Source organism: Maylandia zebra, linkage group LG11 (assembly GCF_041146795.1).
Source record: "Maylandia zebra isolate NMK-2024a linkage group LG11, Mzebra_GT3a, whole genome shotgun sequence".
Taxonomy (NCBI): domain Eukaryota; kingdom Metazoa; phylum Chordata; class Actinopteri; order Cichliformes; family Cichlidae; genus Maylandia; species Maylandia zebra.
Window position 1 is genome coordinate 2,540,560 of NC_135177.1, and position 18,499 is coordinate 2,559,058.

The 18,499-nt window shown below is 44.0% G+C and overlaps 1 protein-coding gene and 1 long non-coding RNA gene across 2 annotated transcripts in view; one reads left to right on the plus strand and one right to left on the minus strand.

Annotated features, from left to right (window-relative positions):
• The window catches only part of LOC101468171 (aldehyde dehydrogenase 2 family member), a 43,469-nt gene extending 40,450 nt beyond the window's left edge, over positions 1-3,019 (plus strand). Inside the window, exon 13 of the mRNA XM_004571311.3 lies at positions 2,677-3,019. Coding sequence (XP_004571368.1) covers positions 2,677-2,709 — 33 coding nt within the window. The 3' untranslated portion in view covers positions 2,710-3,019. The remainder of the gene's footprint in view (positions 1-2,676) is intronic.
• LOC143421022 (uncharacterized) overlaps positions 1-10,266 on the minus strand; it is a 46,714-nt gene extending 36,448 nt beyond the window's left edge. Inside the window, exons 1-2 of the long non-coding RNA XR_013100743.1 lie at positions 10,023-10,266; positions 6,929-7,002 (exon numbers count right to left, since the gene is read on the minus strand). This is a non-coding gene — a long non-coding RNA (uncharacterized LOC143421022). The remainder of the gene's footprint in view (positions 1-6,928; positions 7,003-10,022) is intronic.
• Positions 10,267-18,499: the final 8,233 nt, after the last annotated feature.

Here is an 18,499-nt window from a genome sequence, read left to right on the forward strand (position 1 = left end):
AACAGTTAAATATGTCTGGCTGTTTAAGATCAAAGTGGGCTGCATGCCTCAGAGGCTGATGCAGGAGGGAGCGCGTGTGAGTCTCAGGAAATGATCTAATCACGCTTTTTCTGGCAGAAATTCTGATTTCAGTTCAACTCGTGATTTTCTTCAAATTAAGCTTCAGCACAAAATTCACAGCGTACAGTAACATTTACAAGCATGACAGAAAATGACGTCATTTCATCAAAACAATAAATGCTGTTACTCTAATGTATGACAAAAACTAACGTGGTTTCAAATGTATTTATTAATAAGGAACATGCAGGTACAGCCTTTAAAGCTTTTGACCAGTTATTACAAATGAAGAACTAAAAGGACCATTTTTGACTTAACTTAAAAAAGTGCAAAAAATCCTTTATTATGTGAAGTTACAGTTAAGTAAAATACAACAGAAACCGTATTTGGTGAGACACCATGTCACAGTGTGTTATGGCACCTCCTAACTGTCCTCTGGTTCTGCTTAATAAATAACGCTACAGATCCTGGGTCAGTCAGGAGCGCTGCAAAAAACCGCAGCTTTGGGCGTCACATGATCGCGCTGTCTGAAATCGCAGTTTTGATCAGAGAACGATCAATCGTTCAGCCTTCTGTGGTTAGAGAGGAAAGGCTTGGCTTGCATATCTTAAACTCGGTCTTCTAATCAGGGTCGTAGTATCAGCTGAGCGTTTAATTAGGCTCAGTTATCAGCATTAGTTATGCAGTATGTTAGAAAGGATTAAGTCATATAAAATCGATCGTTGTCAAACCCATAAAGAATCATTTTATTGTGTTCAGTCAGACTGAGTCACAAATATTTGTGTCAAAGATTTGATACCTGGGAATAATGTTTCTGCACCGTAGGGATGGGTTTTATCCGATACCGGTGCCAAACCGGTACTTTTGAAACGGTGCCGGTGCTTAAACGGTGCTCAAACCGGTGCTTAAAGAATGGAGAACACAAAATTGGTCCAAAAACCTCTCATGTTCAGCTGGTTTTTGTAAAAAGATAACAATGTTAGCCTTTTCTGCAGCTATGGGGCATATATGGTATCACTCTTGGCTGGAAGCAGTGCTTAATCAATGGAAAAAACACAAACTTTGTCCTAAACCTCTCATGTTTAACTGTTTTCCACTTTTTCGTTGGTCATTTTAGCCTTTTTGGCCAGGGTGAAGGGAGTATCTGCCATCAAACAAGAAGACAGCTGCATGTAGCTATGATGATGTTTGCTAGTTCACCTTACATGCGTTAATGTAATAACGTGTTTAGCCTACTCAACGTAAATTACACACGAACATTAAGCTACTCACGCAGAGAAGAACGGCTGCTGCTGCATCATCATCCTCATCATTTCTGCTACACTGGCAGGGCTAGGGGCCAGGACTCTCCTCTTCGGGTTCTTGGGGGATGTTGCTAACTCCGGGTCAGATAACAGGCACTACACCCGCAGTAGATGTGCTCGGTGTGAGGTCTCGCAGCAAGCTATCATACGGCGCATTTCTGGGCTTTTAAAAAAAAAACTCTATGCGTCGCCAGGTGTTTCATCAGATTTGAGGTGTTACCTCCTTTGACAGCATCACAGTATCAGCTTAAAGCACTTGTTGCTGCTGAGTTTGCATATTTTGCTGTGAAGTACAGCCAGACTTTTGACCGCTTCGCCTTGGACATTTTTAATCTGTAGCTCTGCTCTAAAAGAACGTACGTACCTGGCCCCGCCTACTATCCTCGGAAACGTAAAATGATTGGCTAGAAGTGTATCACAGCTCAGGAAAAAAAAGCACCGAAATAAAGCACCGAAATGTGCACTGCTTTTCGGTCTGGTTACTACCGTTTATGTCAGAGCCGGTGCCATCATGGCACCGGACACCGGTACCCATCCCTACTGCACCGTGTACAAAAACAGGACGTAACAGAGTCATCCTTTAATATTAAATATAATATTAGGTCACAGTAGGGATGGGACTTTTTGAAAACACTGAGTGCAGCGATGCACTCCTCAAACACGACTCTGAAGTTTGCAGACAACACAAACGTGGTGGGTTTTATACCAAACAATGAGAGGGGCACCTCTCCCTGTTTGTTGAACAACCTGCTGATTAACACCAGCAAGACCAAGGAGGTCATAGTCGACTACAGGAGGTCCAGGAGGACAGAGCACCCACCTCTCCTCATCCGAGGAGCCTCCACAAAGCCTCTTCTTCCTCAGGAAACTGAAGCGGGCTGGACTCCCCCCCCGTTTGCTCAGAGCTTTTTACAGAGGAAGGCCAGTCGTATTGCTGCTGACCCCACTCTCCCAGGACTGTTCATCGCTGCCATCGAGGTCACGGCATAGTTACATAGAAACCCCCACCTGAGGGACAGCTTTCTGCCAAGAGCTGTGAAAGCCATCTGTCCACCTGCCCTTCCCTCTGCTTCCCTGCACACACACTCACATCCAGTCGCTGCACTCTCGAGACTTCTGCCTGTGTTTTTCACTTTTTGCCCTTTTTTAAAATCTTACTTATGTATTTATTGATCTTTTGTTTTCTTTATCAGCGAGGGCATCACAGTAAGTTTTGTAATGTTTTAGTAACATAATGACAATAAATGTGATGCACCCTGTGATGCAGTGTACATTAGACATTTCTTACATGTTGACAGCCTGCTCGTGCTTTCAGGTGACCATCAAGGTACTGCAAAAGAATTCTTAGACGTGTGCAGTGAGACGGGACGACAGCTGACTGAAAGAGATGCAGAGAAGATAAACTGTCCTCTGGTACACAAGCAGTACCAACCTGCTGAAGCGAGGTGGAATTTGTGCTGTGGATTCAAAAAATCATCTCCCCACTTAAAGGTTGATCTCAGTGAAATATGTTAGTGAATGAAATCACCGAACTCGATTAGTTTTCAGTCATGGCTGAGATCAAACACTAGGATCAGAATTTGATCGTATTACTGCAGCTGTATGTAGAGAGTCTGTGGACTTGTCTCTCATTTTTCATAATAAATTGATTTGAGTCACTCTGCTTCATGTGTGTGTGTGCGCAAACTCGCAGACGACCAATTACACTGTTGAAAAATGAAAGCACATTTTAATCAGAGTAGCATCAATCAGGTAAACATCTGTGAGTGTTAAATAGTTTCAGCTGCTGTGCTGTTAATGAAATTAACAGCAGGTGCAACAATGAGACAAACCCTAAAGCAGCAGCGGTTTAACAGGTGGAGGACACTCGTGTTTTTCTCTGCTCATCTTTTTAAAACTAGTTCTGAATTTGGCTCAGGCCAGTTTCACTACTGATATCAAGACGTGATACCTGGACACAGCACGGGTTGCACAGGTAGCTGCTCCAGGATGGCTCATCAACACGTGCCATACAGTTTGCCGTGTCTCCAGCACAGGCTGCAGAGGATGAAGGAGATTCCAGAAAACAGGCAGTTAGAGCAGCTTTGACTCTCTGACCAGAAACAGACTTCGTAGAGTGGCCTGAGTGCCTCATGTCCTCTGGTTGGCCCCGTCCTTACTGCCTGGGAGTGTGGACTGCCTCGAGTAGCTATCAATATGAAGAAGTGAAGCTTTTTCTTCATATGTGAATTATATGGACATTGAGGCTGTGGACAGCTACAGGTACCTTGGTGTTCATCTGAACAATAGACTGGACTGGACTCATAACTCAGACGCCCTCTACAGGAAAGGGCAGAGCAGGCTGTACCTGCTGCGGAGACTCAGGTCGTTTGGGGTGGAGGGCCCACTCCTGAAGACCTTCTATGACTCTGTGGTGGCTTCTGCTATCTTTTATGGTGTGGTCTGCTGGGGCGGCAGCATTTCTGCTGGGGACAGGAAGAGACTGAACAGGGTGATCCGAAGGGCCAGCTCTGTTCTAGGATGCCCTCTGGACCCAGTGGAGGTGGTGAGTGACAGGAGAACGGCGGCTAAGCTGTCATCCCTGTTGGACAACATCTCCCACCCCATGCAGCAGACTGTGACAGCACTGAGCAGCTCCTTCAGTGGGAGACTGCGGCACCCACGGTGTGGGACGGAGAGATTTCGCAGGTCTTTCCTCCCCACTGCTGTCAGACTCCACAACAAAGACTTTAACTGAACAAACACACACATCCACACATGTGCAATAACACTAAGTGCAATAATCTTTTCTGTCATCGTTGTATTTTTACTCAGTTGTATATAGTATTTGTATTTGTATTCTATTTTTGTCTTATTGTATATTTATTTTATTTTATTCTACTGTATATAGTATTTTATTTTATTCTATTCTGTACAGCTGTGTACTGTATTTATTCTTATTGTATTCTAATTTTTGCGTCATAACTTTTGCACTGTCCACTTCCTGCTGTGACAAAACAAATTTCCCACGTGTGGGACTAATAAAGGTTATCTTATCTTATCTTATTATTTAACTACTTAGAGCCATAGTTATGCTAAACACAACAAGTAGTCGTTGAATTCAACAATTACCATTACATCCAGAACTGATTGTGGAATGACTGCTTCAGCTCTAGCTCTGGTTCAGCTTCTACATTTAAATATCGCGGGCTTCATGTGAGCCTTCGACTGAAACCTTGCGCTGCCAAAAAAAAAAGAAGAAAAACCCGCCAAAAAGCCCTGAATCAGATGTTACAGTCATGTAATCCAAGTGCATTTCACCTGAACCTGAAGCAGCATCGTGGAGTCTGCTACCAGTAAATTCATGTTCGGCTGCCATTGCTCCTCCAGTAGAGCTTCAAACTCCGCTAGTACAGAATTAAAGCAGATAACTCGTCTTTGCAGATTAGGTCCTGCTTAGCTCGACACCTGTCTGCATATGCAGATGTTCCTTTTCCGTTAACAGAAGTTCCTGCTTGTTGTGTCATCCTGTTCAACATCGTGTCCATTTATGAATGCACTGAAGAACTACCAGTATGCATGCTGCCACACCAAGCACCATTACTATCACTTTCATGCTGGATTGTGATGCTGGCAGCACTACAACTAACTTTATTACCATTGGGGCAAATTGGAACAGTGCCACAAATATTTAATACCGAAACCTGACCTTCTTGCAGTAATAGTGTTGATGCTAGATAAGTCATCATTGAGAGTTGGGAGCCTTCACCGTCTCCTGAGCAGATGTGGTCTGCTCATGTCTGCCCTTATCATTCTGTCTGTTCTCAGTTCCTTTATTAGCACGTGTGCCATTTCCATCATTTCCGTCAGCTCAGTTTCTGCGTTTCCTGTTCACCACCTGCATCCAGTCGCCAGTGTTCCTCAGCATCATCATCTTTTTCCTTACTGTGATCAATCTTTGTCTTTCATGGAGGAACAGCCATGATTTCTTGTCCTGGTGGACTCATTCTCTACATGTTTATCCAACAAACCACATTCCTGCCAACCCAGATCATTTAATCCTCTAAGCCACATTCAATTTAAAAAACAAACAAACAATACAAACGTATCAAATTTCTCCCAGGGGCAGTAAGGTCCAAAGCAGTGTTATGATTTAAGTCAAAGCAGTTTGTTACTGGGAACAAGGGAGAGTCCGTGGGAAACTTTGATTTGATTTTCAAGCTGCTTTTCCCCCCAGTTTCTGACTCCAGTAGAGCTTATCCAGAGGTCTTAGTTTTTGAACGCGACTACCTCTTATTGTACATCAGGAAACTCGAACCACAGGGACGCCTGCAGAATAATAGCTAAGTATGATACTAAAGAGCGTGGGTGAGTGTCTGGTGGCTGGGCCTTAGTCCATGGGGCCCGACTGGGCACAGTCCAAAAAAGGGACATTGGCCCATCCTCCTGCAGGCCCACCACCCGCAGGAGGCGCCGTAGGGGTCGGGTGCAATGTGTGCCTGGTGGCGGCCAGGAGCAGAGGTCATGGGGGACTGATCCCCAGCTACCAAGTGTGACCAGGAGATATTTTATTTTGTATTCTTATGATCACAGTTATAATTAGAAATATCAATCATTAATCATTTACCATTGTGGAATCTGATGACAGTATAATCTTTGTTTTATATCTATGGTAATCTGAGTAAAGATTAATGTATGCAGGTTATCATCATTGTAATCAAGTCTCAAATGGTATCCACAGCATTGTATTCACCGTCCATAACTGGAGGGCCCAGCAGGACCTTGTTCTAATTCATTTGCAGGCCTACATCAGAACATGCACATAGAGAGTTATGTAAACACGCACGTTCACCCTTATTTACACAGGGAGGTCATGTCAGGACATTCTCTAGTTGGACACACAGGCTCACAGAACTGCACAACATGACATGTCACACACTTGTTTTTCTCTAAAGTATCATCTGATGTTTGTATAAGGAGAACTTTGGACTATGGGGAGACTGTTATCATTTCCAGTAAGGTCTAACTGTGTGATGTCATCATGGGTTATATAAGGATGGGGAACGGTCCACTCTTTGGAGATCTGTGGCTGTACGCTTGTCTTCCCATGCTTCTGTCTTAGAAGTGTGTAATAAAGATCACTATTCTGACATCTACTGAGACCATGCAGTCGTTTGTCTTCTCCTCAAAACTCGAATCATGACACAAGACTAGCAGTCACAGGAGACCCCGGGGCAGACCCAGGACACTCTGGAGAGATTATATCTCTTGGCTGGCCTGGGAACGCCTTGGTGTTCCCCCGGATAAGCTGGAGGAGGTGGCTGAGGAGAGGGAGGTCTGGGCTTCTCTGCTTAGGCTGCTGCCCCTGCAACCCGGCCCCGGATAACCGTAATATGATGGATGGATGGGTGTATTCGTCACCTAGAGATTTCTGAGGACACCGCCTGTGAACAACACTAGTCTTGTACTGGTTAATGTACTCCAGTTACAGGTTATCTTCAGAGAAATAAATGAAAGGGGAAAGACAGCAGTACATTTTGTTCAAATGACACAATTTTGCACTTTACATTTAGGTCATATTTGCTAACCTGCCAGCAGCCTCGTTGTAGTTTCAGGACTTTGCAGTGAAACTAACGGACACTCAACAGCAGAGGTACAGCACCTGTACACAGACAGGGTCAAATTAATCCTCAGGGGTCCTTCTTGGACACACACACACACACACACACACACACACACACACGCATGCGCACACACACACACACACACACACACACACACACACACACACACACACACAGGTTTTCATCTTATTTGTGAAACTTCTTTGAAGAGAAAGGCATCCACAGAGAACCTGAGCACACTGTGCCCACCTGACAGGAACTGGGAGCGTCTGCCTTCTGTTCTGCTGTCGATGTGGAGAACCAACTACAGTAAGAAATGTGTATGACAGTTCCTGCAAGCAACACACCCACCCGTAGTCTCTAATGTCCACTCTAGGCATGGGGTTTGGATCTTTTGAGCTTGTAACATAGCACAAGTCCACATAAAGCCTTTCCCCAGCCATAAGAACTTCCACCTGGACCAAAAAATACACAAAATACCTGAGAAGATAGAGTGCCCTGAAGAAAGGGGCCCTTACTGGGCTGTTCAGATGAAAACCTTGGATCACCCCTTTGTGCATGAGTAAAAAAAGAAAGAAAAAACTTTGTAGGATTGTGCATTACAACAGTGTGAATTCATTGCAGTGCTTCTGTAAAATGCAATTTCTAACAACATTTTATATGATTTGCCAAATGACTTTTTTAAATAAGTACTAAATTGGTTCATTTAATTTTAAAATCACTCTTTCAAAGTCTGCTTTGTAGATGTGAGGAAGCAGTTTAGGAGTCTGAATGCTCGGAAAGCTCCCGGCCCAGACGGTGTGTCTCCTGCCACCCTCAGACACTGTGCAAACGAGCTGGCCCCAGTGTTTTCTGGCATCTTCAACTCCTCACTGCAGGCATGTCATGTGCCTGCCTGCTTCAAGTCCTCTACCATAATCCCTGTCCCCAAGAAACCTAGGATCACTGGACTAAATGACTACAGACCCGTGGCTCTGACATCTGTGGTCATGAAGTCATTTGAGCGCCTAGTTCTCTCCCATCTCAAGACCCTCACGGCCCCCCTCCTGGACCCCCTGCAGTTTGCATACAGAGCCAACAGGTCTGTAGACGACGCCATCAACATGGCCCTACACTTCATCCTGCAGCATCTGGACTCCCCAGGAACCTACGCCAGGATCCTGTTTGTGGACTTCAGCTCTGCCTTCAACACCATCCTTCCAGACCATCTCCGAGACAAGCTTTCCCAGATGAATGTGCCTGATCCCATCTGCCGGTGGATCACTGACTTCCTGACGGACAGGAAGCAGCATGTGAGGCTGGGAAAGAATGTCTCGGACTCTCGGACCATCAGCACCGGCTCCCCTCAGGGCTGTGTTCTTTCTCCTCTGCTCTTCTCCCTGTACACCAACTGCTGCACCTCCACCCACCAGTCTGTCAAGCTAATCAAGTTTGCAGATGACACCACCGTTATTGGACTCATCTCTGACGGGGACGAGTCTGCCTACAGGAGGGAGGTTGAACGTCTGGTGTCCTGGTGCAGCCACAACAACCTGGTGCTGAATGCCCAGAAGACAGTGGAGATTATTGTGGACTTCAGGAAGCACACAGCTCCACTCCCCCCATCATCCTGACTGACACCCCCATCACCTCTGTGGACTCATTCCGCTTCCTGGGTACCACCATCACCCAGGACCTGAAGTGGGAGCCCACCATCACCTCCGTCATCAAGAAAGCCCAGCAGAGGATGTACTTCCTGAGGCAGCTGAAGAAATTCAACCTGCCAACACGGACGATGATGCAGTTCTACACTGCAATCATCGAGTCCATCCTCACCTCCTCCATCACCGTGTGGTACGCTGGAGCCACTATCAGGGACAAACAGAGACTGCAGCGTGTTGTGCGCTCTGCTGAGAAGGTGATTGGCTGCAGACTCCCATCTCTGCAGGACCTGTACACCTCCAGGACATTGCGGCATGCAGCTCAGTCACAGCTGACCCTTCTCACCCTGGACACAGTCTGTTTGACCTGCTCCCCTCAGGCAGGAGGCTCCGGTCCATTCGCACCAGAACCTCTCGCCATAAGAACAGTTTCTTCCCCTCTGCTGTTGGACACATGAACAATAACCATATGACTGTCCCCGCCACTAACACATGACCCTACGCTGTGTTCACTGCATCATTCTATGTTTGGCACTGATCACCACCTGCACTCATGTATATATCATGTATATATCATGTATATATCATGTATATATCATGTATATATCATGTATATATCTATCTACTTAGCACTTTTAATTCTTATTTTTATGTTTATTTAAGCGTTATCTGACGGTATGTTTGCACTAAGTACTGCAGCAATTTCCTAATGTTGTAAACCTGCTCAACATTTGCCAATAAAACCCTTTCTGATTTTTTTCTCTCCCTTAGAGGTAGGGTGAGAAGTTCAGCCATCCGAGAGGGGCTCAGAGTAGAGCCGCTGCTCCTGCGCATAAAAGGAGCCAGCTGAGATGGTTCGGGCATCTGAAAAGGATGCCCCCTGGGCGCCTCCTGGGTGAGGTTTTCCTGGCATGTCCCACCGGGAGGAGGCCTTGAGGCAGACCCAGGACACGCTGGAGAGATTATATCTCTCGGCTGGCCTGGGAACGCCTTGGTGTTCCCCCGGATAAGCTGGAGGAGGTGGCTGGGGAGAGGGAGGTCTGGGCCTCTTTGCTGCTGCCCACGCGACCCGGCCCCGGATAAGTGGAAGAAAATGGATGGATGGATGATTACTATTATTATTACTGCTACTAATACTATCTATTTCACCTTTCGATTTTTCTAACTGTAACATCTGCTCTTACCAGCAGCACTTTATACATAGAGTAAATTAATCCTGAGCATGACTGAATTCAGATTATTGGTGCTGCCCTCCACAACAGATCCAGTTTCTCATGTTGCCTTCAAATAAATATGCAATCCTTCTGTATTAAATTACTTGTAAAAATGCCTCTGAGTTCATCAGGCTAACATTTAGCAGCTGTATGATATGAAAATAACAAAAGAAGTGTTTTATAGCTGGAAAACATTTCACTTACCAGAGCTGGACACTTGGTGGGTGCACAGAAACGTAAGTGAGGAGGAAACCAGAAGAATAAAATGAAAAAACATTGTCCCAGCTAGATTTCTGGAAATCAAATGTGTTGAAGAAAATTATGAAACATGAAGTCCAAAGGTGCCTTGAAAGGGAATGGGCTCTGAGTTTCCTGCTTTGCTTTTCTGTTGCAGAGAACAATGCTGGCAGTGAAGGCTGTTTTTGTTTTCCAGCACTGCATCCGCTCGTTTCGTTATAGCAGCCATGCCTTCAGTGAAAGCGAGTGTCGTAAAATCACCAAACAGGAAGCCCGACAGAGGCCGGTCAGGTCTGCTTCCTGGGAAGGTTCCCATGTATCCCTCTGCAGAATACTTTTTTCAACTGCCCTTACATAATGTGAGTAAGTATGGAGCGTTACACCTTTTTAACAGGGCTTTAGAGAAAACGTAAGAACAGCAGTTTTGTGAGTCAGCCCTCGACTGGTCTGTTCAGATGCTGACACGACAAGGATAGAAAGACCCTCACATAATAATAATAATAATAATAATTTCTATTTATAAAGCACCTTTCAAGACACCCAAGGACACTTTACAATAGGATAAAACACGTAATGAAAAAATGACAAAATGAAGAACAATAACACAAAAACACAAGATAAAATTTACAAACAGTGGGTTCACAGTAAATATGCAGATTTGCAGACATTTCACTTTTATCTCTTCTTTTAAGCTTCATTAAAATCCATTTTTTCTTTCTGACATACAAAGCATTTATGAAAGTAATCTGACTGTTAAAAAAGTAAATCTTAAAATGAGACATACACAGCAGGCGCTCAGCTGGATGTGTAGAGACAGAGCCGTTCTGCAAACTCTGACTAGAGAGTCCGTTTGGGAGATGAATCCTGAACCACTTTGACTCAGGTCTGCTGACACAAAAGATCAGAATAATGAAGATTTCTGGTCATTTCCAAGGTTCACCTGAATCGATCAGACTGAGCACCCTTCACTGGCACGAGAAGCTATAGGTCCTGTTATCTTGGACACCATAAACACCACCTCGCTCTCTGTCCAGTATTCACATTTAACACCAGCAGAGCTTTTCACACAGCATGCAACTGAAGAAGATGTTTTTGGAAAAAGCAGTTTACATTTGATTGCATTTAGTGCTGGATCATGTTTCGTCTGTTTTACTGAATAAATCTGTTGCCTGTGTGCTGCATTTTGTTTTTCTCACATTATAAAAGAACTAATCAGGTAGAGAAACAAGATGCACATGGTCACAACTTAATTAAAAACTTTGTTTTATACTTTACACAGTTCAAAAGGTAAAATATAGTAACAAAAGGAAAGAATTTGGAGTTGGTATATGACCTGATGTCTCAACGATATATTTTCACAGCCGGACTAAGAAAAAAAAAGTAAACTTGTGTTTTGAGCCCTGAACTTACTTTTTGAATAAATTCTTCTTCTTTCAACACCTCCCTTTAGAAATCAAATGCCTACACCATCATGATCTTGTTGCAATAATGATCGGCGGTGGGCTGGGGTGTTTATCTGAGTATCTCCTCGGCTTGCTCCCTGTACGTTGGGGTTTGGAGTGGGTCTGTTTCCTGCGTCTTGGGAAGCAGGTTGTGACTGTCGTTTGTGCCAGAGTACCTGGCTTTCTTGGAACCCCTGGATGGAGTTCTTGAGGGTGCTCCACTTGAGGACTCCGTCGTACTTAGAGACTTCAGTGCTCATGTGGGAAACAAGAGTGAGACTGGAGGGGCGTGATTGAGAGGAACGGCCTCCCAGATCTGAACCCGAGCAGTGTCCTGTTACTGGACTTCTGTGCAAACACTATGTTGTAACATAAGGGCGTCCGTAAGTGCACGTGGCACCAGAACACTCTCGGCCAGGAAAGCTTCCACTTGGGTGGTCTCAGAATTTCATCTCAGCTTTTCACAGATGTTGTGGTTCTATTGGCTTCATCAGGTGACGGCCTCCAGCTCACACTGGAGTGCAACCGAGTGCAAAGTGCTGGGAATGAGAATCGGCACCTCCGAATCTGAGGCCATGGTCTGCAACTGGAAAAGGGTGGAGTGCCCACTCCAGGTCAGGGACGAGTTCCTGTTTATTTGTTTATCATGGTGTGTTCACGAGCGATGGGAGAGGGGAGCGGGAGATCAACAAATGGATTGGTGCAGCGATGTGGACTCTGCACCAGATCGTATCAATATATCGGTCGAGCTACATCCCTGCCCTCACCTATGGTCACGGGCTGTAAGTAATGACCAAAAGAACGAGATCATGGATACAAGTGGTGGAAATGAGCTTCCTCCTAAGGGTGGCAATCTTTCAATCTTTACAATACAGCAGAATAGCCCATTATTGTTATTGTACAACTGACTGGTTACCACAGGCAGATAATATAGCAGAGCTGGTCCATTTATACTGTATACAGTATAAATGGACCAGCTCTGCTATATTATGTAACTACGGCCAACACAGTATACTTCCTTACTTACATCTTTTCCTTTCTTTTCAACTCTTATCAGTCACTCAATGTTTAAATTCTTAGTATTTTTTTAAAAACTGCTTCTCAGGTGGGGTATCAGCCCCTAAATGATGCTCAGATCACACTTTTGGAATAGATGCTGCTATTTCTGCAACCAGATTTCCTCAATATTTAATGACTGAGCTGCTCGTCATCATCAAGCTATTTGTGGTACATCAGTAAAGGGGCTCTGTAGCTTCATGATTAGTTTGCGGTTTTTCTTCCTTCACTTTGATTTGTGTTTGTGGACATATAATGTGTGTAACAGGGCGTGGTTGGTGGCACGGTTGCGAAGGGAGGCTGACACAGCGGAGCTCCATCAGTTCAGTTGTGTTGTTGTTGTGTGTGTGCAGCTGGGGCTGAGGGCTGGAAGAGACAAAAACTGAGTAAAAAGTGTAGTAAAGTGCGATCTGTGTGGTCGGGTCCGTCATTCATTGTCACTATGTGCAATGTACACTTTCCATTAATCTCACAGTGGAAAATTCCTGGAAATCAAAGTCAAATGTTTATCAGTAGAAGAATCAGACTCCTGTTAAACATTATATTTGTACTAAATGTGTGTGTAAATATGGTGTCTGTAGATTTGTGACGGTGTTTCTGTTGTAGTTTATTCCTGTATGAATATTAAAAACTTGACTGAAAGTATTAAAAATGTATTTGCATTGCTTTACAGAAAAAGGGAAAAATGGTAGGACTGTGGGGGAAAGCGTGATCACCTCAGTTAAACAACTGGTGTAATTCTATTAGGTTCATCTTTAAGGAACTCTGCATGTCTCCAAATAGCTTTGAATGTCTTTGAAATGAGAAGAATACAAATAGAAAAAGACAAAAAGTGGACACATGCAGACAAAGTAAAGAGATGAATATTCAGTAAGCTATAAAGATCCAAAGCTCTCTCAGTTTTTCTCAAATGTGTGTGAGGACTGCTTGTTTGTGTTCTTGGATGCACTTAGTAAATCCAACAGCTCAGCTATTGTTGTTTGTTGTTTGTAAAAGTTGCAGGAAGAACAAACTTCTTAAACAGGAAATGAAACAAAGCACAAATTCAAAGTTTTTTTTTCATTTTATTTTTGTTTTTTAACTCAAAATGTCCTGTTGTAACTGGACTTTTTGAGTTAAGAAACAGAACAAATCCCAACAACACTTCCCTCATGGTGCTTTATATTGTAAAGTCAGACCCTATAATAATGCACAAAGACTCCAACCCCCTAGAGCAGGCACTTTGGCGACAGTGGGAAGGAAAAACTCACTTATAAAGAGAGAAACCTCCGGCAGACCCAGGCTCTGGGATGGGGTGGCCATCTGCCTCGGCCAGTTGGTGATGAGGGAAGGAAGTTGGGAAAAAAGAGTAGTTATTTTTAACCACTCTGGTTTCAAAATGACATTTAGAAAGCCCAATTGAAATGAATATTTGAAGCCAATTTAAGAGTTTTCTCACATAATCACATGCACGTGTTGGTTAGACTTTAGCGTGCACATGAGAAAGCCCTAAAGATGATGTTTTGGCTCCTCAATTTTGCATGTTTTTTGAAGCTGCTGACGATTGCTTCATCCATTACTGGGTTTCTTGACCACATTAAGAGTACTGGAGAATCCCACCTGTCATGGAGTTCATTGTATATTGTCAGGGCGAGTTCTCCAATGTTCTCCAAGGACATTTTGTACTTTTTTGACAAGATTTTGTTCCAGATCTTCTGGAAAAGCCTCTCTGCAATGAACTCGGATGCTACTGGATTCATTGCCATCGTCTCATTTCCTTCGCTGATGGCGTGCATTACCAGATCTTTGGTCACATTTTTTACAACTTCCTTGTACTCTTGCCTGTCTTTAGAGACACTGAGTACTCTTGCTGGTAATGCCAACAGGTGTTTGGTGAAGATTGAGACGGTAATATTGTCAAGCTGTTCCCTCAGATTAAAGATCAAAAGGTTTTCTTTGCAGTTGTGTGTTTTGCAAAGATCTTTGAGAATGGCCTTGCCCACTTTGAAAATGCTGTTGTGGGATAAATTCAAGTGTTTCTCCTCAACTTCAGGCCAGATTTTCTCAATCAGACGACGGCTGATGCAGTTAGGAGTGAGGCGCTCTGTGAAGATCTTGTATTTGGAGGAGACTTTTTCTTTGGCCAGTAAAACCACCAACTGAACAACCCAGTTGACGCGCACCTTTTTCTGCAGCTTCAGTGTCTTTTCCAAAGCTGATACTTTAGCCTGGTTGGTCTCATCTTTGAATACAAACTGCACTTCTTCTAACACTTGTTTTTCCTGTCCAGTTTGTTTCTTTGCGTCCTCTACCATTGTCTTCTCCTCTGACAGGACTTTCTTATTTTCTTCCTCCTCGACCTCCAGGTCGCCCAGTGTACTCTTTGGCAGAGTGCACACTAATTCTGGTTTTGCTTGTTGGTCACTCGTGTTTGACATTTAAGCTACGATGTTACAATGAGTCAGACATTCAAATGTGACTGAGGGTAGCAGAACAAAATCTCATCCAGTGAATCGCTCGTGACTATAAGAAACGCGCTGGTCCAGTGTGGGTTTCACCTGCAATTTATAGACCTGAGTTGACTGTGACGTCACGGCCTGGTTCTTTTGCCTTTCATCTTTGAATCAGGCCCCGCCCACAACAACGTTCCCTATTGGCTCTTTGAAAATAGGTAACGCCCACAAAGAACGGGCTGTCGGAGTTTCTGACGTCATGGCCCGATTCTCTGTCCTTTAATGTTTGAAACAGGCCCGAAAATACGGTGGCCCTGAGAGGCCAAACGGACTGCAACTTCAGAAAACACTTGCAAAAAGAAAAACGCTGCAAAAAGAAAAATGCTGCAGAAAGAAAAACGCTGCAAAAGCACACACAGCACAACGGAAATGTTTCTGGGGAGACAATAACCAGACGGACCAGTTGCACGAACCAAAACATGCTAACAAGTGCACTGGGACTGGGAGACACTTCAAAGAAGTGGAGCGGCCAAAGAGTAAACTTTCAAAAGTAAGTTCTGAATATTATGTCACTTATTTATGTGCAAATGTTTAATAATGAGGAACATTAAAACTAGTGATGGGCAGATGAAGCTTCATGAAGCACTGAAGCTTGGTTCACCCCAGCGCAAAGCTTCTTGAAGCTTCATTTGCTCTAGTAGGACACCTACTGGACGTAAAAATATTAGTTGGCATGAATTTGAAGAGTGTGGCCTTTTGCACACAGCCTGTAAATGTCAACATCAAAAGGAGTGTGTAAAACATGTATATTGTAGTGATGCAGTATACTGTGTATATTTATACTGGCAGTATGGGAAATGATTATTTGGAAATGCTTAAAATGGAAATGATCATTTACTGTGAGGTGAGGTGTGGTTGGGGTGTGGACAGCTACAGTCCTGCCTGTTCACATTTTATTCTGTAAAAACTAAATTTTCACTGCTTTTATGACCTTTTAGTGGGGAGAACATAGCTAGGATTTAATGATTTAACAAATCTTTTGAATCCTTTGTCCTCCACAATGCTAAATGGCTGGGAGTCCTCGATCACCAAATTCAAATTCAAGTTTTATTTGTCACGTACACAGTCATACACAGTACGATATGCAGTGAAATGCTTAGACAACTGCTCGTGACCTAAAGAGAACAAAAAAGGAAAAGGCTATGAATAAGATAGGAAATAAATATGAAAAATTAAAAAGGGTAAATTTAACTAGGAAGGAATAAAATATAAAAAATTAAAGTTAAAAATGAAATAACTGTACAACACAAATTAGAATGAAGGGTAAATTTAACTGGGAAAGAATAAGATAAAATATATAAATTAAATAACTGTACAACAAAATACACAATATAGAACTATATAAGAATGTATGAAGAAATATAAATAAATATATACACAATAACAGCAGCTGTACAAGTATTAACTGGAAATGAAGAATATAATGTCCAGTGTTGTGCAATCCACATTATGTCTTGTGCAGTGCAAATATGCTTAAAGTGATTTAAGTAATGAAGTGAAAACAATGTCCAGAAGGTCCAGTGTGTGTGTAAGAACTGTATGTGTGGGTCAGTACTGTGTGGTGGTGTGATTGAGAGACCGTATCGCCTGCGGGAAGAAGCTTTCCTGACCTCAGCAGAGAGAACAGTCTGTTGTTGGGATGGCTGAGGTCCTTCACGATCTTCCTGGCCTTGGTCCAGCACCGCCTGCTGTAGATTGAGTGCAGGTCAGGGAGCTCGGAGCGGATGGTGCGCTCAGCTGACCGCACAACCCTCTGTAGAGCTCGTCTGTCCTGCATGGTGCTGTTCCCGAACCAGGTTAAGATGTTTCCCGCCAGGATGCTCTCTATGGTGCACGAGTAAAAGTTCCTGAGCACCTTGGAGGGCAGTTGGAAGTCTCTCAAGCGTCTGAGGTGGTAGATTAGATTAGATTAGATTAGATAGAACTTTATTAATCCCTCGGGTGGGTTCCTCTGGGAAATTCGATTTCCAAAAAAGCACAGCACCGACAGAAGTTACAGAGTTACAGAATATTATATATATATATATATATATATATATATATATATATATACACACACACACACACACACACACACTCACACACACACACACATATATATATAAATACAGAGACAAATATAAATAAAATATACGAAGGGGATAAATAGAATAAATAGGAATAAAAATAAAAATACAAGTGAATTGCACATTTCAAGTATTGAGTCTATTGCACTGTTGACTATTTACAAAAGTATTGCACAAGGTATTGCACAGTGAGGTGCAGAGGCACTACAGCTTAGTTGTTCCCCCCTCCTTTGTCCTCCTGTTTCCCCTCCCTCTCCCCTCCAGAGAGGAGTTAAACAGTTTGATGGCGTGTGGGACAAAGGAGTTTTTAAGTCTGTTAGTTCTTGTCTTGGGGAGAAGCAACCTGTCACTGAACAGACTCTTCTGGTTGTTAATGGCCGTGTGCAGAGGATGCCCAGCATTGTTCATAATGTCCATCAGTTTCTTTAATGTCCTTTTCTCTGCCACTGTCACCAGAGTGTCCAGCTTCATGCCGACCACAGAGCTAGCCCTCCTGATCAGTTTCTCCAGCCTGGATGAGTCCTTCTTTGCTGTGCTGCTCCCCCAGCACACCACAGCATAGAAAAGTACTCCAGCAACCACCGACTGGTAAAACATCCTCAGGAGCTTCCTGCAGATGTTAAAAGACCTCAGCCTCCTGAGGAAGTACAGTCGGCTTTGGGCTTTTTTATACAGGTGCTCTGTGTTGCATGACCAGTCCAGTTTATTGTCCACCCACAGCCCGAGGTACTTGTACTTGTTGACCACCTCCACCTCCTCTCCCTCTATCTGAACTGGCAGTGGACCTTCTCTGGACCTCCCGAAGTCCACAACCAGTTCCTTAGTCTTTGAGGTGTTGAGTTGCAGGTGGTTTGTGTGACTCCATGCGACAAAGTTCCTCACCAGACTTCTGTACTCCTCTTCCTGATCATCCCAGATACACCCCATGATGGCCGTGTCATCTGCAAACTTCTGAATATGGCATAATTCAGAGTTGTAGCAGAAGTCAGAGGTGTACAGGGTGAAGAGAAGAGGGGACAGCACAGTTCCCTGTGGTGCTCCTGTGCTGCTGACCACTGTGTCAGACATGATGTCCTTCAGCCTGACGTACTGTGGTCTGTCGGTGAGGTAGTCGGAGATCCAAGCCACCAGGCAGGGGTCCACCTCCATCCTGTTCAGAGACGCTGTCGGGCCTTTTTCACCACGGTGTTGATGTGACAGGACCATGACAGGTCCTGCGTGATGTGAACTCCGAGGTATTTGAAGCTGTCCACTCTCTCCACTGGGCACTCGTTGATGACGGGGGTCTGGTAGTTCCTCTCCTGCTTAGTGCTGAAGTCCACTATCAGCTCCTTTGTCTTACTGACGTTTAGAAGGAGGTTGTTCCTCTGGCACCAGTTCTCCAGATT